The sequence below is a fragment of the Psammomys obesus genome, unplaced genomic scaffold (genome assembly GCF_907164565.1).
Source record: "Psammomys obesus unplaced genomic scaffold, mPsaObe1.curated_primary_1811, whole genome shotgun sequence".
In the NCBI taxonomy this organism is placed as follows: Eukaryota; Metazoa; Chordata; class Mammalia; order Rodentia; family Muridae; genus Psammomys; species Psammomys obesus.
Window position 1 is genome coordinate 16,207,903 of NW_026596131.1, and position 23,310 is coordinate 16,231,212.

The following is a 23,310-nucleotide window of genomic DNA, read 5'->3' on the forward strand; positions in this document are numbered from 1 at the left end:
AGAGTCACACCAAGATATTTTATATTATTTGTGGCTATTGTAAAGGGTGTTGATTTCTCAGTTTCTTTCTTAGCTTGTTTATTGCTTTTATAAAGTAAAGCTACTGATTTTTTTTTTTTTGAGTTAGTTTTATATCTAGCCACTTTGCTGAAGGTGTTTATAAGCTATAGGAGTTATCTGGTAGAATTTTGGAGGTCACTTATGTATGATATTATATCATCTGTGAATAGTGATACTTTGACTTTTTCTTCTCCATTTTGTATCCCCTTATCTTATGTCTTATTGCTCTAGCTAGAACGTCATGTACTATATTGAATACATATGGAGAGAGTGGGCAGCCTTGTCTTCTTGTCCCTGATTTTAGTGGACTTATTTTAGGTTTCTCTCCATTTAATTTTATGTTGGCTATTGGCCTACTGTATATTGCCTTTATTGTGTTTCAGTATGCACTCTGTGTCTCTCATTTTTCCAAGACTTTTAACATGAACCAGTGTTGGATTTTGTCAAAGGTTTTTTAGCATCTAAGGAGATGATCATTTTTTTTTTTTTTTCAGTTTGTTTATATGGTGGATCACATTGATGGATTTTTGCATATTGAAGTACCTTGTATCCCTGCTATGAAGCCTACTTGATCATGGTGGATGATGTGTCTGCCCTTCTCTTCTCTTCCCTTCTCTTCTCTTCTCTCTTCTCTTCTCTTCTCTTCTCTTCTCTTCTCTTCTCTTCTCTTCTCTTCTCTTCTCTTCTTTTTTCTTTTCTTTTCTGTTGTAGGTGTCGATTAATATTTACTATTGTTGAAATGTATACGCCTTACCCTTGTTCATTCAAATGCCCTTTCTCCTCCCACTCATTTCCTGTCCCCTGGCTCCTCCTCTCTTTTCTGTCCTTTGGCTCCTCCCCTTTCCTTGCTCCACGGTGTGGCTAGTTGCTTTATTTTGGCCTGTTTACACAAAGTTGAGAAAGGATGTTTAGAATAAGTATCACAATGCAATATCCAGATTGAAACCAGAGTGTGTGTAGGGAGGAGAAATCAGCATTTGAATGAACAAGGGTAAGGTGTATACATTTCAAAAGAACATTATACTAACTAGCACTTTTCCTTTTCTTTTCTTTTTTCTTTCTTCTTTTTGGCCTACTTGATCATGGTTGGTGATGTTTTTCTTTTTCTTCTTTCTCCTCCTCCTCTTCTTTTTTGAGATAGGGTTTCTCTTTGTAGCCATGGCTTACTTTGTAGACCAGGCTGGACTCACTTTGTAGACCAGGCTGGCCTCAAACTCACAGAGATCTGCCTGCCTCTGCCTCCCTGAGTGCTGGGACTACAGGCATGTGTCAGTGTGTCTGGTGGTGGATGATATTTTTGATGTGTTCTTGCATTCGGTTTGCGATTATCTTATTGATTACTTTTGTGTCAGTGTTCATAAGGGAGACAGGGTTTCTCTGTGTAGTCCTAGTTGTTCTGGAACTCACGTTGTAGACCAGCTGACCTCAAACTCACAGAGATCTGCCTGCCTCTGTCTCCCAAGTGCTGGGATTAAAGGGGTGCACGACCACCACCTAGCTGAGTTTGGATATATTGTTCTCTCATTTTCATTGAATTCTAGAAAGTTTAATTTCTTTATTTCTATCCTGACCCAGCCTTTATTGAGTAGAGAGTTGTTCAGCTTCCATTTGTTTGTAGGCTTTCTGTTGTTTCTGTTGTTCTTGAAGTCCAGCTTTAATCTATGGTGGTCTGATAAAATACAAAGAGTTACTTCAATTTTCTTGTATTTGTTGAGGCTTGCTTTGTGACTGAGTATATGTTCAATTTTAGAGAAGGTTTTGTGAGATGTTGAGAAGAAGGCATATTCTTTTGTGTTTGGGCATTCTGTAGGTATCTGTTAGGGCCATTTGTTCATAATGTCTAGTAGTTTCATTATTTCTCTGTTTAGCTTCTTTCTCAATGACCTGTCCATTAACAGTGTTGAAGTCTACCACTGTTTAATGTGTATGGTTTTGCTGGAGCCCGCTGGCAGATTCGAATGGTTCTTGAGTCGGGATTGAGGACTGAAATTAATAAACCAACACACAACACATGGGACCTTTCCGAGAGGCTCTAGTGGAAACTAAACACCTTGCTTTAGTCCAGACTCCTTTTAAGCCAGAGCAAATGCCCCTCAGGACAAATGAGTAAATTTACAAGGAAGTCAAGCAAAAGGTGTGTCCTAGACAAGGACACCCCACCTGCTGTCTCAAACAAAAGGTGAAATAAACTTGAAAATTCTTCACTGACTCCAAATGAAGGCCAGTCTTTCCGCTGAGATCTAAATATTAAAGCAAGCTGGAAGACCAGCGGCTCCCAACACTGTTTGAAGTGTGATTTAAGTTTAGTAATGAGGGTGGTCTTGCATTTGGAGCATAGATGTTCAGAACTGAGATGTCATATTGGTGGAATTTTCCTTTGATGAGTACGAAGTACCCTTCCCCATCTCTTTTGATTCATTTTGGTTGAAAGTCTATTTTATTAGATATTAGAAAGGCTACTCCACTTGCTTCTTGGGTTTGCTTGGAAATCTTTTTCCAGCCCTTTACTCTGAGGTTATGTCTATCTTTGTTGCTGAGGTGTATTTCTTGTATGCAGCAGATTGATGGATCCTGTTTTCATATTTATTATGTTAGCCTGTGTCTTTTTATTAGGGAATTGGTTCCATCGATGTTGAGTAATATTAATGACCAATGATTGTTAATTCCTGGTAGCTTGATGTTGATGTTATTTTTGTGTGTGTGTGTAGGTGTGGTGCTTCCCTTTTGGTTTTGCTGGTGTGGTGTTATTTCCTATGTTTTCTTGGGTGTAATTAGCCTCCTTTGGTTAACGTTTTCCTTTTAGTATCTTCTATAGGTGTGGATTTGTGGATAGATACTGCTTAAATTTGGTTTTGTCATAGAATATCTATGGTGATTAAAATTTTTGCTGGGTCTAGTACTCTGCGCTGGCATCTGTGCTCTCCTAGAGACCGCAAGACATCTGCCCAGGCCCTTCTGGCTCTTAGGATCTCTGTTGAGAAGTTGAGTGTAATTCTGATAGGTCTGCCTTTATGTTACTTGGTCTTTTCCCTTGCTGCGTTTAAAATTCTTCTTTGTTTTGTACATTTAGTGTTTTGATTATTATGTAGTCGGAGGATTTTCTTTTCTGGCCCAATCTATTTGGTGTTTTGTAAGCTTCTTGTATATTTATAGGCATTTCTTTTTTCAGGTTGGGGAAATTTCCTTCTATGGTTTTGTGGAAAATATTTTCTGGACCTTGGACCTAGGAATCTTCTCTTCCTGTCATTCTTAGGCTTCATCTTTTTATAGTGTCCCAGATTTCTTGGATGTTTTGTGTCAGGAAGTTTTTCGATTTAATATTTTCTTTGACTGATATATTGATTTTATCAATCTTACCTTCTTTGCGTAAGATTCTCTCTTCCATTTCTTATATTCCATTGGTGATATTTGCATCTATAGTTTCTGTTTTCTTCCCTAGGTTTTCCATCATCAGGATTCCCACATTTTGTGTTTTCTCTATTGCTACTATTTCCATTTTCAGGTCTTGAACAGTTTTATTCATTTCCTTCACCTATTTGATTGTTTTTTCCTGTATTTCTTTCTTTTTATTTAAATTTTTTATTTTATGTGCATTAGTGTGAAGGTGTCAGATCCTGTGGAACTGGAGGTACAGACAGTTTTGAGTTGCCATGTGGGTGCTGGGAATTGAACCCAGGCCTTTGGAAGGGCAGGCAGTGCTCTTAACCACTGAGCCATCTCTCCAGCCCCTGCGTTAATGAATTAATTTAGTTCCTCTTTAAAGATTTCTATCATCTTTAGGAGATTAGATTTAAGGTCATCTTCTTGTGCTTCAGCTGTATTAAAGCATGGTGTAGTAGGATAGCTCTGCTCTGGTGGTGCCATATTGTCCTGGCTCTTGTTGATAGTGTTCTTATGTTGCTTTTAGTCATTTGGTTGTACCTGGTGCCAGTTGGGGTACCAGGGATGGAGGCAGACATGGGTCGGAAAATGGAACACAGGGGAGCAGGTGTGGTTTACTGCTGTTTAAGGGTGTGCTTTAAGGGGGAGGGGTTAATGTGGTTGTTCCTGGGGACCAGCAGGCCTTCTCCAGAAGACAGGCAGAGTCCTGGGTTTTCCTGGGGTTGATAGGCTTCCTCGGGAGGGCAGGTATGGAGGCTGGAGCTCAGGGGACAGAGTCAACTCACCATTCTGGCTGTGCCCACTTTCATGCTAATTTACACTCTTATGCTTTGTGTGTTTACATGTATTTTGTGCGTATGTTCATTTGCCTGTTTGTTGAGACATGGTTCTTCCTATGTTGCTCTGGCTACCTTGGAACTTGCTATATAGACAAGGGTAGCTTTGAACTTGTGATCCTCCTGTCTCTGTCTCTCAAGTATTAGGATTATAGGCATGAGCCACTATATGTGCTTATGGTTTTCATTTATGTAAATGTGGGGAATCACTGTAGTACCTGTGCTCTAGTGCAAGAAAACTGGTGTTCCAGTGAGAAGAACCAGAATTCTAGTGAGGATCAGTGTTCTAGATAGGGCCACTGTTCTAGTGTGAGAGAACTAGTGTTCTTATCTGACAGAGGATGACATCCAGAATATATAAAGAACTCAAGAAGTTAAACAGCAAGAAATCAAGTAATCCAGTTAAAAAATGGGGTACAGAGCTAAACAGAGAATTCTCAATAGAGGAATATCGAATGGCAGAGAAACACTTAAAGAAATGTTCAGTGCCCTTAATCATCTGGGAAATTCAAATCAAAACGACCCTGAGATTTCACCTCACACCCATCAGAATGGCTAAGATAAAAAACTCAAGTGACAATACAAGCTGGAGAGGATGTGGAGAAAGGGGAACCCTCCTCCATTGCTGGTGGGAGTATAAACTTGTACAACCACTTTGGAAATTAATCTCGTGCTCTCTCAGACAATTAGGAATAGTGCTACCTCAAGATCCAGCTATACCATTCCTAGGCATATGTCCAAAAGATGTTCAAGTATATAACAAGGATATTTGTTCAACCATGTTTGTAGCAGTTTTATTTGTAATAGCCAGAAGCTGGAAACAACTCAGATGCCTCTCAAATGAGGAGTGGATACAGAAATTGTGGTACATTTATACAGTGGAATACTACTCTGCAATTAAAAACAAGGAGATCATGAAATTTGTAGACAAATGGAGGGAACTAGAAAAGATCATCCTGAGTGAGGTATCCCAGAAGCATGAAAGACAGACAGGGTATATACTCACTCATAAGTGGATATTAGACGTATGATATAGGATAATCATACTAAAATCTGTACACCTGAAGAAGCTAATCAAGGAGGACTCTGGTTAAAATGCTCAATCCTCATTCAGAAAGGCAGAGAGGTTGGGCATCAAAAGAAGGAGAAAACAGGGAACAGGACAGGAGTCTACCACAGAGGGCCTCTGAAAGACTCTACCCAGCAGGATATTAAAGCAGGTGCTGAGACTCGTAGCCATACATTGGGCAGAGGGAATCTTATGAAAGGAGGGGGAGATAGAACTGGAGGGGACAGGAGCTCCACAAGGAAAGCAACAGAACCAAAAAATCTGGGCCCACTGGACTTTCCTAGGACTGATACTCCAATCAAGGACCATTCATGGAGAAAACCTAGAAACCCTGCACAGATGTAGCCCATGGCAGCTCAGAGTCCAACTGGGTTTTCTAGTAAGGGAAAGAGGGAGTATCTCTGACATGAACTCAGTGTCTGGCTCTGGGCTGGGGGCAGCCTTACCAGTCCACAGAGGAGGACAATGCAGCCAGTCCTGAGGAGACCTGATAGGCTAGGGTCAGAATGAAGGGGAGGAGGACCTCCCTATCAGTGGACTTGGAGAGGGACATGGTAGGAGATGAGGGAGAAAAGGTGGGATTGGGAGGGGAAAAGGGAGGGAACTACAGGTGGGATACAAAGTGAATAAACTTTAATTAATTAAAATAAAAAATATTGTGTGTGTGTGTGTGTGTGAGAGAGAGAGAGAGAGAGTAAATGTGGGTATCTGCTGCCATAGTACATATGAGGAGGTCAAGAACAAATTCCGCGAGTTGGGAGAACCGTTGTTGTAACTGACGGAGGACCAGTGTTGTAAGGAGCAGTGACCCAGTGAGGACCAGTGTGTTAGGATGCTAGTGAGAGAGAGTTAGCACCAGTGAAGATGAGGTTGTTCTCTGGCTGCCGCCCTCCAGGTTCATCTGTGCTGTGTGCGGAGTCTGCATGCGATTTGGCGGCCATCAGGAGCCAGATCCTGGGCCAGCTGTGGCGGAGGTGGACCTCCTCCTGGGTTAGCCAAGGTGGACAGAGGGGAGGACGATTCCCATGGCCTCTCACTTGTACGGACCCTTTTATCTGCCTCCTCCTGGGTTAACTAAGGTGGTGAGAGGGGAGGACGATTCCCATGGCCTCTCACCTGTACGGATCCTTTTATCTGCCTCCTCCTGGGTTAACTAAGGTGGACAGAGGGGAGGAAAATTCCCATGGCCTCTCACTTGTACGGATCCTTTTATCTGCCTCCTCCTGGGTTAACTAAGGTGGTGAGAGGGGAGGAAAATTCCCATGGCCTCTCACTTGTACGGATCCCTTTATCTGTAGCTATTGGTGAGACTTTTCCTCCTCTTGCTCGTTCTGCAGTTAGGATCTGAGCTCAGAACTAGCTTCCCTTGATGCGCTCTCGATGTGAGGGCTGTTGAAGATCTGCATGCAGCTCTGCCTCGAGCTGAATCTCCTCACCTGGTGTTGGGTGGTGTATGCGCAGCAAAAATTCTGGAAGATGCAATGAGTTTGTTCTGATAATGTCTGTACATTCAAACATACATTTAAGACATGTTTTTTTTTTCAGGCTCAAATATTTAAGCATGGAAAACGTGAAGATTGTCTACCCTATGGTAAGATTAGTTTAAAGAAGGATATGTTTGTGCTGTGAGTTTGTGGGTATAGAACCAAATATGCTGCTCTTAACAGTTTTACTCAAGCATGTAAGAACCGGTAGCTTTATGTATTTGTGGTATGCTATAGCCTTTTGATTTTCTATTTTGTGTTCCTTGAGAAACTATTCTACTTATTTGAAATATAGAAAATTTCTGAAGGCTTTGTAGTGGATATCTAGGTTTTGCAGTGTCATAAGTGCCCTGATGTAATTCTGGAGGGGCCTGGTAATAGTAAGCATGGCCTGAGGTCACCTGGGACCTTAGCAGCTTTGTTTTTCCATGCCCTCCATTGCCTCATTCCCCTTCCCTGTCACTCCTCTCTTCTCCCACCACCTTCCCTTACCACCTCCTCTCATTCCGTCTCCATCATCTTCCGTCTGATCATCACAGCATCCTCTCCATGCTCTCATCCTCCCTTCCTCTCTAGCTTGCCGTTACTTTATTTCCTGCCCATCACCTCCTCATTCCCCAACGAATTATCCCTACTTCCCACCCCTCATTCCCTCTTCCCACTGCCTCATCTGCCCTTTCCTTCATCTCGTTCTCTTACTCCAGTGGTTTATTTTCCCTCCTCACTCATTCCCTCAAGTCACTTCCTCTTTTCTGTACTCTCATCTCTGATTCCCATCAGTTCATTCCCCTTCCTCATTCTACATCTGTCCCCTCTTTCCCACCTTTATTGTATCCTTTCACTCTTTCCATTGTCTTTTCCTGATTCCCCTCCCCTGTGACTCCATCACTTCATTCTTTTTCCTTCTTCCTCCCTGTCACTTCACTTTCCCTCCTGTGCTCCCTCCTTTTCAGGTTTCCAACACCATTTTGTTACCTCATCCATTGTCTCCATGGCATAACCTCACATTCTTCCTCTCATCGACTCACATCTCCTTCTTGTCACCTCATCCTCCCTTCCTGTTGCTTCCTACCCTTTCCCCGTCCCCTCATCCTCTTCTCATGTTTCTGTCACATAGGCCTGGCTTAATCTGCGATTTTTGTACTGGCTCCATCCCACCCTGTCTTCTTTCTTCCTCACCCTTACATGATTGGTCTCAGTCTTGTCTAGGCTTTAGTTTTGTCTACAGAATGCCATTCTGTTCACTTTAGTCCCGTGCAAGGCCTTGTGGCCCAGAGTCGCATGTGAGAGAGATCTTGCCATTATGCTCTCCTCAGGCTCAGTTTCCTCCTTCAGCATTGCCTCCATTCCAGCACAGTGCTGAGAGAGCACCCTGTGAACAAAACACAGCCCAGAAGCCCTGGTACACTTGAATGACTGCTTTTGCCCACACTTATTCCTGTGTCATGTCCCCTGTCCCTCAGGTTCTGCACGATTGCTTGTAGCAGGATGGCTTCCCCTATGCTCTGGGCCTTTCCTAATTTTTTTGCTGCATGGTGAGGACACTAAGTAGGTGTCACTGTAGCTGTTGTTGGCAGATAACCTGGGGAGAAAGAGGTCTTGTGGCCAGGGCTCAGGGATTCAGGGTGGCTTATCTGCCACCTGCCTTGGGCCCGTGGGATTGGCTTGTTTCAGGGATGCACGCTCCCTCTGGCTGCATCAAGTTGTGTGTTCTCGTCTGCAGCCAGCACTGTGCTCCAGTGCCTTGATGGATGCAGACTTCCCGAGAGCAATCAGACTTTGCTGCGGAAACTCGGGGTGAAGCTTGTCCAGAGGCTGGGGCTGACTTTCCTGAAGCCAAAAGTGGCCACATGGAGGTAAGTTAGGCCTGTGACCTTGCATTCATCTCAAGAGGAGGGGCTGTGTGGGCTGAACAGCAGACAGTGTCTTCTGCTCTCGTTTTCCGTTGGTGTCTGACTGTCTCCGGTTTTGAAGGGAGTGCTTTTCCTTTCGGCTGTTTCCTGACTCAGTATGATCTGCTGGAGTGGCTGAAGCCTGAGTGGTGATGGAGAAGCTTGCGCAGCCTTTCTCTGAGGTGCTGCTCAGTTGTAGCTGCAGGTTGTTGGTTTGGGCTCTTTGGGACCAGCTTTCTGATCAGTTGTCTCAGAGAAAACTCTGTTAAAGGATTATTTAGAGATGGAAGTGTCTTTTCCTACTGATGGACACAGTCTCTTCTAATAGCCTCACATTATAGGTTTTGTTTCCTTTTTCTTTTGAGACAGCCCAGGGTAGCCTTGAATTCATATTCCTCCTGCCTCAGCCATAGTGCTGGGGTTCTAGGCATGAGCCACCATGTCTAGAAGGTGCTACTGTTGTTATTACTATTAATAGTATTTTTGTGGTGCTGGAGCTTGAACCCAGGGTTTCATGGAAGCACTCTACTACTGAGCTGCATTCGTTTATTAATGTGCGCGATTTGGGGAGATTTATGTAAGTTTAGCTAAAGCCTTTTCCAAAGTGTAATGGATTGCAAAGAAGTATGTTCTGGTGTGATGTCTTACTGAGGTACCACTAATGTGTCCAGCACACACTTCACTCTAGGTTGTCTAGGCTACATTCTAACCATCTATTCTCAGAACAGTAGGGTGTTGACACAGTATGGAAGGAGGGAAACCTAAGATCTGAAGGGCAAATGGCTGGAGCCGCTGCTGAGAAGCTGACAGGTGGGGAGGCCACCTCCTGTTTGGCCAAGGCTGTCGGCTGATCAGACAGGACTCGCCTTTACTAGAGCTGGCTTATGTGTTCAGAAGTGTACTCAGAGACACACCAGATGTGTTCAGTTAACACACATTCGATGAATTAGATTTTGGCGGTCATGGTGGCGTGCACTCCTAAAGTTAGCACCTGTGTAGTGTGCTCTTCAAGATTGTGCTATTTTTGCGGCAGTCCTGACAGTGCTGATGAACGAAATTTAATGTTGGCAGTTTTTAATCTAACCCAGTTTGCTCCAGACAATCGAGACCGAGACTTTAGTTTTATTCAGTAATTTTTATGTCAGTAACTGAGCAATGTTAATCTCTTTTAGCCCTTTATGCTACTTTAACTACTTTCTAGCCAGAATCCCCTATGCTTGCATTTTAAGGCTTTCTCTGTTCCAGCTGTTTTCTCGTGTGTCTCCTTAAGACTGAGTGAATCTTTACCCCTCCACTGGCTGGAAACTGAAGTCCAGCCTGAGCTGATCAGCTTAGTTGACAAATCAGAGAATACACGGGGAGCAGTGTTTACACAGACTTGAGACAGGAGACTCTTAGAATACCCATTACCATGCCATGTCTGATTGCAGCCAGAATGGGGACAGAGAAATGAGCATTTGACTAATGCAAGGGTACTCCTTACACAGTAGCATTCTGCCAGCACAGTGCCTGTGGGGCAGAGGCCAAGGATCGTGCACATCAGTGTCTGCCAGGAGAGGAAGCGCCTTGGTCCACATGGGCCTCTCCGTAGGGTAGAGAGCCACACAGAAGCTACCTTCCTGTTTTGACTTCACTCTGCAGCTGAGCTTTGGTTACTCTGGCATGCTGACTCTTAGGGAGTTGCTCGGTCAAGGCTAGACAGATGGTGCAGTGGTCACCATGAGCCACGGTATCATTGATTCCCCTTGTCTTGTTCCCAGGCAGGTGGAGATCTGGTCAGGTAAGGAGTGGACCTGTGGCCTGGGCTGAGCCAGAAGGCTTGCAGTTAAGGGTGAGGTCCTGATATCTCCCATGTGTACCCTGTGGCCAGGCTTTGCCATTGCCTTCTGCCATGAAGCTTTGTTATGGAAGGCTCTTCAGGATTAGGGCATGAATCTGGTCTAGGTTGGATTTCCTTCAGGTTTGTACTGATAATATCACATCAGCAGTCTTCCTTTCTTCCAGTCTGTATGGTGTGAGAGATTTTCGCAGGATCATGTATAATTCTCAGGGATGCTAAGATGATGACATCAGTTACCCCCCCCCCCCCAAAAAAAATATTTTTAGGCCAGGTTGAACCTACCAAGCTGAGCTTGTTTTATTTTGCATAGGTATCAGCGTGGCTGTCGGTCTTTGGCTGCCAACTTGCAGCTCTGTGCCCCACGTACAAGTGAGCAGAAGCCGCTGTCTCATAGATTAACCTCTGATGGTGATGAAGACTATGATGTTCCAGAGGGCGTGGAAAGTGTGATAGGTGAGTGGAGCCTACAGCAGGTATCATGCATGCCTCTCTAGGCTTTCCTTCTCTGGCTGCCCTCCCTTGTTTCTCTCCTGGTCACCTGAGACTTCACCCAACTCACTGCCCTGACCTCTGTGTGGTCCAGCAGCCCCAGCTTTCCTCTTTCTCCTCAGCCCCCTGCAGTGCCTTTCTGCAGCTTGACTCTTAGGTTGCTCCCCTGTGTGTCTTCACAGACACAGGGCTCCCAGGGAAATGGGCTTGGACCGTGGGACTTGTGTCCCAGCCTCCACTTTCTTATCTTGTCCAAGCGTGCTTTCCTGAGGCATCATCGCAAGCTACTTTAGGTCTCCACACTTATCAGGAGTCTTGACCTGGAGTCTGTTTCCAGTCAGCCCTTCACTGTGTCCAGCCTCAGGCTCACTGCTGTCCACTCACTCTTCCTGTGTTCCTGCCTCATGCTGTGTGGGACCTTCAACCAATACTTCCTGGCTAGGAGGTGCACAGCCAGCCGGCCATCTCTCTTGCATGTTCTGTCCGTTCATTCTCTTTCCACAGACTTGTCTACACTGCTGTCTACACCGTCTCCTCGACTGCAGCGGTGCTGCTCACAAACATTTGTTCTTTGATCCCAGTGCTCCCTGGGATTCTCTTGGTTGCTGTGGCACAGCACCTGTCCTGACTCCCTCTGAGCCATCGTGAACTCCCAGGTTCAGGTTGACTTTCCCTGCTCCCTCTCCGTTGTTGCCTGCCTGCCTCAGCCATATTCCTTTACATTCTGCTCCCCTGAGACCACCTGGCTGCTGACTTGTTTCTTCCTACTCTGACCCTGTAGCTGGTTGTCCATGTCAGTTCTTTTGGGGTTTGCCCTTTGGCCAGCATTTGGACCATACTTGGATTTCAGGGATACGTGATCTGGGATAACCTCACAACTGCCTTATTGCTGATCCTCCCAAATGTCATGTTTTTCTGTGGAGGCCATCTCGGATGTTTGTTTCTTTTGACCCCCTCTCCCCCTTCTATGGTTTACAGCCGCTCCCTGATGATTGTCCTATTGGGGTGGCTCCATCTGTTAGAAAGTGGCAGAAGTGCCCTTTTCTATGATTGTTTAAAATAGTTCTTGTAATTACATTTAAAATCCAGGATTGGAGAGATAGCTCAGCTGCTTAGAATACCTGCTGGTTTGGTTCTCAGTACCTACAAGATGGCTCAGTCATCTGTAACTCCAGTTCCAGGGGATCTGACTCCTCTTTTGACTTCTGCAGGTACCAGGCATGCACATGGGGTGCGTGTATATATGTACACACACACACACACACACACACACACACACACACACACACACACGCAATACATAGGATAACATTTAAAATAAAATTAAGACCTCTTGAGCATTCAAGATGGCTCAGTGGGTAAAGGGACCAAACTTGACAACTCAAGTTTTATCCCTGGGACATATGTGGTGGGGGAGAGAACTAGTTCCTAAAAGTTGTCCTCTAGTCTCCACATTCTTATGGTGGCATGCCCAAATCACACTCCCATTCCTTCACTAATGTAAAAAAATAATCTGGTAAGACTCTTACTTTTTAGAGAAAGGGTCTCACTGTATAGCCCTGGCTGGCCTGGAACTCTCTGTGTAGGTCAGGCTGGCCTTGAACGCAATAGAAATCTGCCTGCCTTTGCCTCGTGAGTGGTGGGATTTTCAAACTGTCTTTGAGGCAGTCGCCCTGCCCCCGCTTCTCAAGGGCTGAGGCTATAGGCATGTGTGACAAATAAGGCTGTCTGCATAGTTCCCACTGTGGAGTCCTTGGAGTACATCGAGCACATAGTGGCATAGTCACTCCTACACTGTGAAGTGCAGGTCGGCGGGATGGCTTATATGTAAGCAGGAGGGCTGAGAAGTGTGTAGCCTCATGGTTGTGTCTTGTTCCTCCAGAGCAGCTGCTGGTTGGCTTGAAGGACAAGGACACTGTGGTGCGCTGGTCTGCAGCCAAAGGGTGAGTGTGACGTACTGGGTGAGGGCAGGTGCTGAGTGCCAGCGGGGAGGGGCAGTTGTGTCGCAGTGTGCTCTTCGTTTCTTAAAAATTTTACATGAGCTTTGAGAGGTGTAAATACCTTGTAGATTTTCAAATGCTAGAACCATTGTTTTATGTAGTGTACATTTAAAGATAATTACAGGCTGCGTATGTGGTACACTCCTTTACCCCAGCACTTGCAAGGCAGAAGCAGGCAGATTGCTGTTTAAAGCCGGCCGGATCGATGTAGGACACTGCAGGCCAGTCAGGGCTATGTGGCGAGACCCTGTCTCAAAGAACCAAAAATTAAAAAAAATATTACTGCATTAAATTTGAGCCCTCCAGCACTTGCTGCTTGTGTCTTTAGAGATGGCCCACCCACAGCCCAAGGGAGCTTTTGCCTCGGGCTGCTCAGTGGCAGTTTGCAGTTCACAGGAGACAGTGTGTCAGAGACTGTCTGCTTTGGAATGATGGTATGTAGAGTAGGAAAACTAGCAGAAGACGTTCCTGTTGGGATTTCTTTGGGCAGTGTGGAGAGAAGAAAGTGTGGTGTGAGGCCAGTCGCAGCAGTAGTTGATTCACAGACGTCAGGCTGTTGAGGAGACACTGTGTGGAGAGAAGTGTGGTGTGAGGCCAGTCGCAGCAGTAGTTGATTCACAGACGTCAGGCTGTTGAGGAGACCCTTGTGGTCAATAGAAAGTGCGGCCGTGCTGTTTCTTGCTCACAGCTTTCCCTGCATCACAGGGGAGACGCTCTCCTCAGACTCAAGAGGGAATTTTATTTATGTCAACAGTAGACGCGTGTCCTGCTGAGAGGGATAGACCACGCACAGTGAGACAGGCTGGGACCTGACTTCAGGGGTTCGACTTTGCTCTGTGCAGGACCTGGGCTGGCCTACTGTGGCAGTAGGGCAGCCGGCTGAGAGCGCCTCGGCCGGAGCCAGCAGCGATTCTCTAGTGCTCAGGTGCTGTTGTCACCGAGTTCAGTGCCCATATTACTCTGGGGAAAGGTGACCATGTACTTTGTGGCATGCCCCAGGAACCACCTGCCTTGTCCTTGGTTTCAAGGCTTGTCCTCCTCTGCGGATAGGAGACTTACTCAGGATGGTAATGAGAACTTCTCTTTTCAGAATTGGTCGGATGGCTGGAAGGCTTCCCAGAGAGCTGGCGGATGATGTGGTGGGGTCTGTGCTGGACTGTTTCAGGTAGGTTGTCCCCCTCAGAGGCAAACATGTGGCTTTTTGCTCTTGTGTATTATATTTTCTTTCAGTTGAGCTATTTATAAAAAAATAAACCCTGAAGCTTTATTTTTTTCTTTTCAGGTTAAACTTGACAACTTCAGTTATCTGATATGTTGTTCAGCACCATTATATATCTAAAATCTTTAGAAAGAGATGGAGTCAGTTTTGAACCCATGCAAATGTAGGTCTGAATCTTCAAGTGTAGGTTTTCGGCCTGTACTGTGGGTGGGCTGAGCTTCTTAGAATGAGGGAATGTTCTGGGTCTGTGCCTCATATTGCTCTTACCCAGAGTGGATATTAAGATTCTCCAGTGCCTGAGGCCTGGATTTAGAGTTATAGTGAGCTGAAGTTTAGCCTCTCAGGACATTGTGAGTGTGTGGGACACATGGCCTGTGTGTGTGATGGCGTAGGGTATGATCCTGGGGCAGTACACTGCTATTGTGCATGCATACACGGAACCCTGGTTCTGTTTCTGTCCCAGTGAATGTTACTCTAGTGTTACGGTTTCTTTCTGGACTTTGGAAGTAGAGGGTGAGAAGGGGCAGACACCTTTTCTAGACGCTCGCTTTGCATGGCCATGTGTTGGCAGCACTGTTCTGGGCTTTCTGTTCTGTGTGACTGTGACCGCTGGCAGGAAGTATGTCATCAGCACTTTGAGCCCTCCAGCACTTGCTGCTTGTGTCTTTAGAGATGGCCCACCCACAGCCCAAGGGAGCTTTTGCCTTGGGCTGCTCAGTGGCAGTTTGCAGTTCACAGGAGACAGTGTGTCAGAGACTGTCTGCTTTGGAATGATGGTATGTAGAGTAGGAAAACTAGCAGAAAATGTTCCTGTTGGGATTTCTTTGTGGAGTATGGAGAGAAGAAAATGTGTATAGCTTCTTTTCTCAAGATTCTGTGGATTTGTGTTAGACCTTGGCACTCCTTCCTGGAGGTCACAGGATGGATGTGCTGGTGATAGTCTGGACTTTGTGCTGGCTTCTGGGGGCAGCTAGGTCTTTTTGCTCTCCAGTTGAGCAGAGATTTAGGAAGGTCTGGGATTCCATCATTTTCCAGCCTTCCCTGAGTTTCTAGTACTGTTGTTGCCCATCCCCCTTAGGGTGTTTCTGACATTTTCTCTAGTCTCTTAGAACTTTTTAATCCAGGTGTGGTTCCCCCCCCCCCCAACCTTTTTACATTTTTTTTCCTCTAATTTCTCTGGCACTCTGAGCCCATTCTCTTTGCAGTACTGCAGGGTCCTGGTGTGTACTGCTTCTCCAGACTCTGTTCCTTCTTCTTGGCTTGTAGTCTTTGTCTGATATTGGACCCTAGCTCACTTAACCTTCTGTTGTTTTAATAGATGGAAGATGTAGAAGTATATCCTGTTCTTTGTGCCTGTGTTTTTGAGAGAGGAAGGGTGTTACTACTCTTGAATCCTCAGTGCAGTTGGAGCAAGCATCCTGTTGGAGGGTTAGGATGTTGGGTCTGTGGGGAGGCCTGAATCTCCCAGCCTCGTCCTCCAGCCAATTAATGGCATCTTGGTATTCTGTGCTTTCTCTCTCTGGAGCCCTAGGATTGGGAGCCTAGGCTTGGATTTGAGATAATAGCTTGCCCTTAGCACTTGGCCAGAGTTTCTTTCTGTGCCCCTGTGATGTGCATTTCCATGTTTATGTTGGCAACAAAATACAGAAACTTCTGAGCAGCCCTGACCAGTCTGAGAACAGTCACTCACATTGTATTAACGATAGGCCACACCCTGAAGAGAACTTTTGAATACATTGATTTTAAATATAAAATGTTATTTGGGAGACCCTATTTCAGTTGGATGCAAAATTGGGTTCTTGTAGTCCCAGCTACATGGGAGGCTGAGGTAGGAGGCTTGCTTGAGCCTACGAGTTTGTAATCAGCCTGAGAAAATAGCCAAACTTACCTCCACACCTTTGAAAAAGACCTTTAAGTGCTTGTTCCCTCCCTCCCTTCCTCCTCCTTCCTTTTCCTCCCTCCTTCCCTCCCCCTCACTCCTTCCTTTCCTCCCTCCCTCCATCCCTCCCTTATTCCTTTCTTCTCTCCTTCCCTCCCTCCCTCCCTCCCTTCCTTCCTTCCTTCCTTCCTTCCTTCTTTCCTTCCTTCCCTCCCTTCCTCCCTCCCTTCCTCCACCCCCCTCCCTCCCTCCCTCCTTTCTTTTGATGGGCTGTCATGTATCTCAACAGTCTAGTCTTGACCTTAATGTGCTTGGGATGGCCTTAAACTTCTGATCTTCCTGCCTTTGCCTCCCAGGCACTGGGATTAGATGGACACAGTAGTCCATCTTATTTTATCATTATTTTAATCTCCAATGTTATTACTCAAGTAACTGGGTGCCATTTAAAGGCATCCCTCCGTTCCTTTTCGGCTAATGTCCTCTGAGTTGGATGGACTCTGCCATCTGGTGAGAGTGGGCTGAGACTGGAGGCATGGCAGTGTGGCGGCTGGACACCATGTCAGGCAGGTGTCTCTGCGCTGTTCTTGAGCTGACCTAAGTCTTTTCATTATTATTGGGTGTTGTAAAGAGTAGTATTGATGAGGTAGTTATGTTCATATTAAGTTTGAGAGTCTTATTGTCTTGCCAAGAAGTAATGGTTTTAGGAAGGCTTTTGGGCCCAGAATATGGACCAGCTTGTGTTTCTTGCAAAATTGTGGGCTTTAAACCTGGAGTTGACATTAGAATTCTGGTTTCAGTTTTCAGGAGACGGATAAAGCATGGCATGGTGGATGCCTGGCACTGGCGGAGCTGGGTAGACGAGGCCTGTTGTTGCCATCCAGACTCTCAGAGGGTAAGTAGCTGAAGTGCATGGATCTGCATCCTCAGGCCCGCTGAAACCTGGTGGGCCTCCTCAGTGTGGCTAGCCATGGACGCCATGGCCTCTGGTGTCCATCATATCTCTCAGGCTTCTTTTTTATGCCTGCCTTTATAGTTCACCAATTACATCTTCAGCCTATTGTAGCTGCATGCTGTGTACATCCTGTGTGCCGGACGTTGAGGGTTGTGGGCCCTGGAAATAGTTGATTTTCTTTGTCTTTAGAACTGCTTTTGACTCTTGAAGGGTGCTGTCGCCCACTGAGAGCACTGGAAGCTGTAGGGCTTGGTGCCCTCACAGCACATTACGTTGCTCGCAGTGACAGCGTCTTGACGGGTGACATGGCGTGTGGCAGTAGTGGAGCTGAGCTTCAGGACGGGCATAGAAAGACGGTGAACTCAAGCCAGCCGTTGGGTCCTGATGAGGTAGAGTCAGAGAATAAGGCTGTGGTCGTGTGCCACTATCTGGTTGGTGGGGCTGTCTTTGTTAGTAGCTGGAGGTGCCTTGTAAGTGGAAGGGGAAGGAGTACAAAAGACAGGGAAGATCCTCCCTGAGAGTGTGCTGCAGAGATTGTGCAGGGTGTGGTTTTTGTCCAGAGCGGTGGTTCTCAACCTTTCTAACCTTTTAATACAGTTCCTTCTGTTATGGTGTCCCCAACCATAAAATTATTTTGTTGGTGCTTCAACAATATGAATTTGCTGCTGTTATAAGTCATAATGTAAGTATTTGCTGTGCAACCCTATGAAAGGGTAGACCTGCTGCTCATAGCACTGGATCACCGGTGTGCCCACCAGTGCCCAGCTCTGCTGTCAGCACTGGGCACTGGACACAAGGCCACAGAGGAAGAGGATGCAGGCAGTCCGGAGGAGATGGGGGAAGAGGGAGGAAGGGTGGGGCCAGGAGGAGACGAGGGAGGGGGCTACAGTTGGAGGGCAAGGTGAATAAATTAAAAAAATAAAGACAAAACAATAACAAAACAAAATGCAGTTTTAGTGTAAGAGTTTACGTACTGCGCCGTCCACCCACTTACAGTTTATAGTGTCTCTGGCACGCGTGGTGGTGCGCAGCGTCGTGTAATTGACCTCGAGAACGTTTTCACTCCCCAGGCTGAGACCCTGCGCTGCAGAGCAACCATTCTCACCTACTCTGCAGCCCTGCAAGCTCGGGTCCTGTTTGCTGTTGTGTTTTGCCCTTTTCAGGCATGTCATGTGTACACTTGGTGTTTGTTCTTTTGTGTGATTTCTGGTGGTCACCGCGTGGTGCTCCCCTCCGTTGCTGCTGATGGGGCCCACTGTGTGGGAGCACGGGAGCACTGCGTCTTGCTTAGTCACTTTAAGAAACCATTCGGTTGCCTACATCGTACGACTTTTTGAGTAATGCTTTAATGAACATTTGTTTATGAGTTTCTGTGTAGACGTGTTATCATTTGTCCTGAGTGTAGACTTGGGAATAGGAAGGATGGATGATTTCAGGAACAAGCCAGATCCCTTTTGTTTGTTTGTTTTAGCTTTTCTTCTTCCTTAGACATTGTATCCTGACCAGTTTTCCCTCCTCCACTTCTCCCAGTCCCTTTCCCTACCTCCCTCTTCCCCAGATCAGCGCCTCCTCTTTTTCCCTTGAAAGAAAGAAAGAAAGAAAGGAAAAAAAGAAAAAGAAAAAAGAAAGCAAAGGGAAGAAAGAGCAGGCCTTCCAGGGATATGGCCTAACATGATATGGTCAGACTGGGTCCAAGCCCTCAGATCATGGCCTGATGCGGCAGCCCAGCAGGAAGAAGAGTTCACAGCGCAGGCAAAAGAGTCAGATGCTCCCCACAGACTCAGCCCCAGCAGCCATGTGTTAAGGCCCCTCTTTCCTCACACCCTCATCACTATTTGTTTTGCCTTCCTTCTTTTTAAAAAAGTGATTCCTATCATAGTCGCTGTGGAATGTCAGTTGTCTTCACATGGTTTGATTTGTGTGTCCCTGATGACCAAGGAGGAAGCTGCTCCAGGGTGTTGCCAGATGGTGGCTGTGTTTATAGCTAAGACTTATTTGGCAGGAATTGTGGTAAGTGTGGCAAAGTCACACTGGTTTGTCAGAGAGCCCACGGTGTTAGGGAGCAGGGGGAGGGTTTTCTAGACCACTAAGGCCCATTTCATGAGGTCACCAGGTCTTTGCAGATAGCTCGGCTATGGAAACCTGGTTACTGAGGTGCTACGCACTGGCTATGCTGTGCCATTGGAACTGGTGCTGCTTCTCTTTGGTTCTCTGCTCTAGGACTAGCTTGTGTGTGTGCTGTGCCACATTTCAGGACCTTCGACATCATTTATCCCGCCAGCTGGAGGGTCAGAGGTGAGAAATGTCAAGCTGTTGTTTCCAACCATAAAACATGATGTGGAATAAATTAGTCAGTGATCTTTTCTGTTGGGAGCTGTCCTCCTGTCCTGCAGTCTCCATGTGAACTGAGCCAGGGACACACTGTACTGTCTCCTGATGGGGGAAGTATCATGTCGGGCAAGGGTGGCAGGGACTCTGGAACCTTTGTGAAGGTGGTTGGCATTAACATCGAGCATCTTGGGATTTTTTTTTTAATGCTTTTATTTTAGACCTCACACCATTCCTGAGAGTGATCTTGTTTGCTTAAAGTCATAGCTGAGGGCACACAGCTGAACACTTGGTTTGGCTCATAGCTGCTGCATACCATAAGGCTTTCTGTCAGTTAGCAAACATGAATAGAAAGTAAAAGCACTCCAATTCCAGCATTTGGAAAGCGGAGGCAAGAGAATCAGGATTCCGTGCTGTTCTTGGTCACACTGAGTTTGAGGTTACACTAGACCAAGTCTCTTAAAAAAGGATGAGAAGGAAAAGCGCACATGTAGGGTAGGCCAGATAGACTTGTTCTAGGAGGATGAAGTGCACAAGAGCATGTGGGAGGCAACATTTGCTTCTGTCCCAGAGGAAATGAGAAGCTTCCTGTGTGCATGCTGAAGCTGGGAGGTCAGATCAGCTTTACCACAGCCTTAGAGCAGACTGCTCCATCACTGGGCTAAGTCTCAAGGAAGGACTTTTAAAGAGTTCTGCCAGGTTACTGTCATGCACATACATGGGACACTTTCACATAGATTTCCCCACACCGTGTGTCTGCGTTTGTTTTTGATCTATATTTTGGTGAATAAGGACTTGGGCCATTGAAGGACCTTTATTTCAGGTGGCCCAGATGCTGCCATGTTTCCCCGTCCCGCTCTGCGATTTGAACTTTGACATGTGGCTGTACTCTGTTGTGTCCCTCGGGTCTCTTAGGTTCTAGTCCTCTACCTTTATTATTTTTGTCCCTGCTCCTCATACTAGGTGATTTCAGTTTCTTGTCTTTATGTTCACTGATTTTGCCTTTTACTCGTACAAAATTGACTGTAAGCGCCCTGTATTAATTACTTTCCTTATTACTGTGACAAGATACCTGATAGAAGTAGTTAAAAGGAAGGGTTTATTTTGGCTCATATGTTTTAAGAGTATAGTCTGTCTTGGTCAGGGAAGGCATGCCAGCAGGAGTGTGAGGTACCTGGACACATGGCATCCATAGTCAGGAAGCAGAGAGAGGTGAATGCTGGTGCTCAGTTCACGTCTCCCCGTTTACATAGTCTGGGACCCCTGCTTATGGAGTGGGGCATCCCACATTTAGCTAACTCAACCTAGAAACTCCCTCATAGATACACCCAGAGACTTGTCTCCTAAATAATTATAGACCCTGTCAAGTTGACATACTATCAGTCATCACACCCCGCTAGAGAACCTTCATCTCAGCTGTTGACTTTCCAATTTCAGAACTTCTGTTTAGTTGCTGTAATTTCTGTCTTTTGTTGATGCTTTGAGCTTGTTCAGGTATGGCCTTTGGTTTCCTTTGAGCACTTTAAATGTCTTTGGTAAGTTCAAAATGTCTGGGCTGCTTCACTGGAAAAAACCCTGTGTTTGGGTTATACTTTCCTGTTCGTTTTCTGCCTTGAAGTTTTTTTGTTTTTGTTGAAAACACAATATTTTGAATGTTTTAATAGCATCTCCAAAAGAAAACCTCCCCAGCACAACCAGGTGCTTGCTCTTAAATGTATTGAGGCCCCTGAATTCACTGTCCCAGTGACTGCCTCGTGTCTGGTTCCTGCACGGGAGCTAAGTATCTTCCTTTCTTAAGCATTCTTCTGGTTTTCATAACTGTTTGATTAGTTTCCAGAGTTCTGCAAAAGTTGATGCTATCAGTTTTGGCCAGCGTAGCACTTCACAGAGCTTCCTGTTTTGTCCCATTGCATGATATCATTCAATAAGGAAAATTTGGATAGTATTATGACATCTACCTGGGTTCTCTTAAATAGCAAATGCCACATAGGATTAAATATGTGAGAGTTTTATTAGGAAAATGCTTGTGAAAGAGATATGCTGGGAGAGGAGGCAGGAAGGCTGGAGATGTCCATTGGCCCTGATGATACATATGTGGGGCGTCTGGCATGTCATCTCCCAGGCAAGCAGGTTTCTGGGCAGGGCCATTTGGCCAGTGCCCAGAGTTGCACTGTTGTTTAGTTTTTAGCATTTGTGCCATTTTGAGCTACCAGACACCTGAGTTTGTAAGAAAATGAAGACTATAACATCACACCTTTGATTTTGCTTCTGTTGTTGTCCTTTGGTACTGTGCTTTGTGGGAGTGTCTGCTTATATCCGTCTGTCCTTTCCTGTCCTGTAGAAGGTGGTATGGGAAGAGGACACATCACAGCAGATCACTGTTGGGATTATTTAGAAAGGGGTTTTGTTTTTTGCTTTAATATATAAATTGAGATACAGTTTACCTTTCACTTTGCTCACTAAAAATCTAATTCAGTAAATTTTGTTTTATTACTCATTTTTTTAAAAAAACTTACGCTTAAAACTAGATAAAACAGAAATTTGTTGTTGTAGCCATTTCCAAGCATTTTTGCTCATTGGCATTAGATGTGTTCATGATGTTGGGCAACTGTTCCATGCATGTGGCTCTAAAACATCTATTCCAAACAAAGGACCTTTCTCCTGCCCCATGTGACTCCAGTCCGCTTCCTAGTTCTCTGGTTTTGCCCATTCTTGGGTCTTCATGTAAGCACAAAGTGTGTACAAAATTTTGCCATTTTTGGTTGGCCCATTTCATAGAGTGTAATGATCTAAGACTCATATGTTAGTGTGTGTGCGCATCTCCTCCTCTTGCATGGCTGGGTAGCGCTCCGCCATGCCTGCCCCTCCCGTGAGCCCATCTCCTGGCTGCTGTGGAGAGGAAGCAAGAGTGTCTCTTTGAGATTTGTTTTCAGGTCTGTATAGTGTACCTGGCAGGAGGATTACTAGGTTATGTATTGATTCTGTTTAACTTTTGAAAGCTTGTTTTTGTTGTTTTGTTTGTTTTTGTCTGTCTGTAAAGTGAAGAGCTTTTACTTTTAAGTCAGTGATATGGATGTAGAGAGGTAGTAATTGGGAAACAAGTGAGACCTAGTCTACTTTTTGGTTGGTTGGTTGGTTTGTTTTTAATCTAGTTGCAGGGACCCTTTTGTCTTATGGATAGAGTGTCTACTCTAGTTGTCATGGGTATGCCGTTGAAAGTGAGCTGCTGTACCCGGACGGTGCTGTTTTCCATGGCGGGTCTGTGAGCTGAGGCCCACTGTACCAGGTACAGACCAGTTTCCTGGAGGATGAGCACCTCCTGTTTGGTTGAGCAGCTCATGTTTCCCCCAGGCCTGGTGGCAGCTAGCCAGCTTCTTCTTGTTGCCATTTAAGGTTCTATAGGCAGTGGGCGAGCGGTCTGTCACACTCCTTCCGAGTCTTGGGGCCTGAGTGGAAGGCTGAGTTCTTATCTGGGTTAAGTATGCCAAGAGGATGCTTTGGGTCATGAGCATGGAGCATAATGCTTGATTGATCATTCCCCTTTCCTGAAGGTTTTTACTTATTGGGAGCAGGAAGAATCATGTTTTTTTCTTTGCCAAACATATTGGTGTATGTTTGGCAAACATTAAAAAAAAAAAGTCAGGGTAGAAAATAAGATTTGTTGGTATTTGTTGATTTTATGTCATAAGAGAGTAAGTTTGGGTTAGTGTATGTGGTGGTTTGGATGGACCCAAAGGACTCTCCTAGTTCCTTGGATGGAAGGGGCCCCTCCTGCCTTACCAGGTTGTAACAGGGGCTGTGTCCATGAGTGGGAAACCTGCAGCACTGGCCTTATGTATCCCATAACAGTTGTGAAAAGCCCTGCATCCCTTTTATATGTT

The 23,310-nt window shown here is 45.6% G+C and overlaps 1 protein-coding gene across 4 annotated transcripts in view; it reads left to right on the plus strand.

Moving 5' to 3' along the window:
- Tbcd (tubulin folding cofactor D) overlaps positions 1–23,310 on the plus strand; it is a 161,312-nt gene that overhangs the window by 32,535 nt on the left and 105,467 nt on the right. For 3 of the 4 annotated variants that reach the window (XM_055592661.1, XM_055592658.1, XM_055592660.1), the window contains exons 8-13: positions 6,892–6,937; positions 8,554–8,686; positions 10,873–11,015; positions 12,934–12,994; positions 14,142–14,216; positions 16,947–17,041. In XM_055592661.1, coding sequence (XP_055448636.1) covers positions 6,892–6,937; positions 8,554–8,686; positions 10,873–11,015; positions 12,934–12,994; positions 14,142–14,216; positions 16,947–17,041 — 553 coding nt within the window. The remainder of the gene's footprint in view (positions 1–6,891; positions 6,938–8,553; positions 8,687–10,872; positions 11,016–12,933; positions 12,995–14,141; positions 14,217–16,946; positions 17,042–23,310) is intronic. The other variant, XM_055592659.1, reaches the window with a different exon arrangement.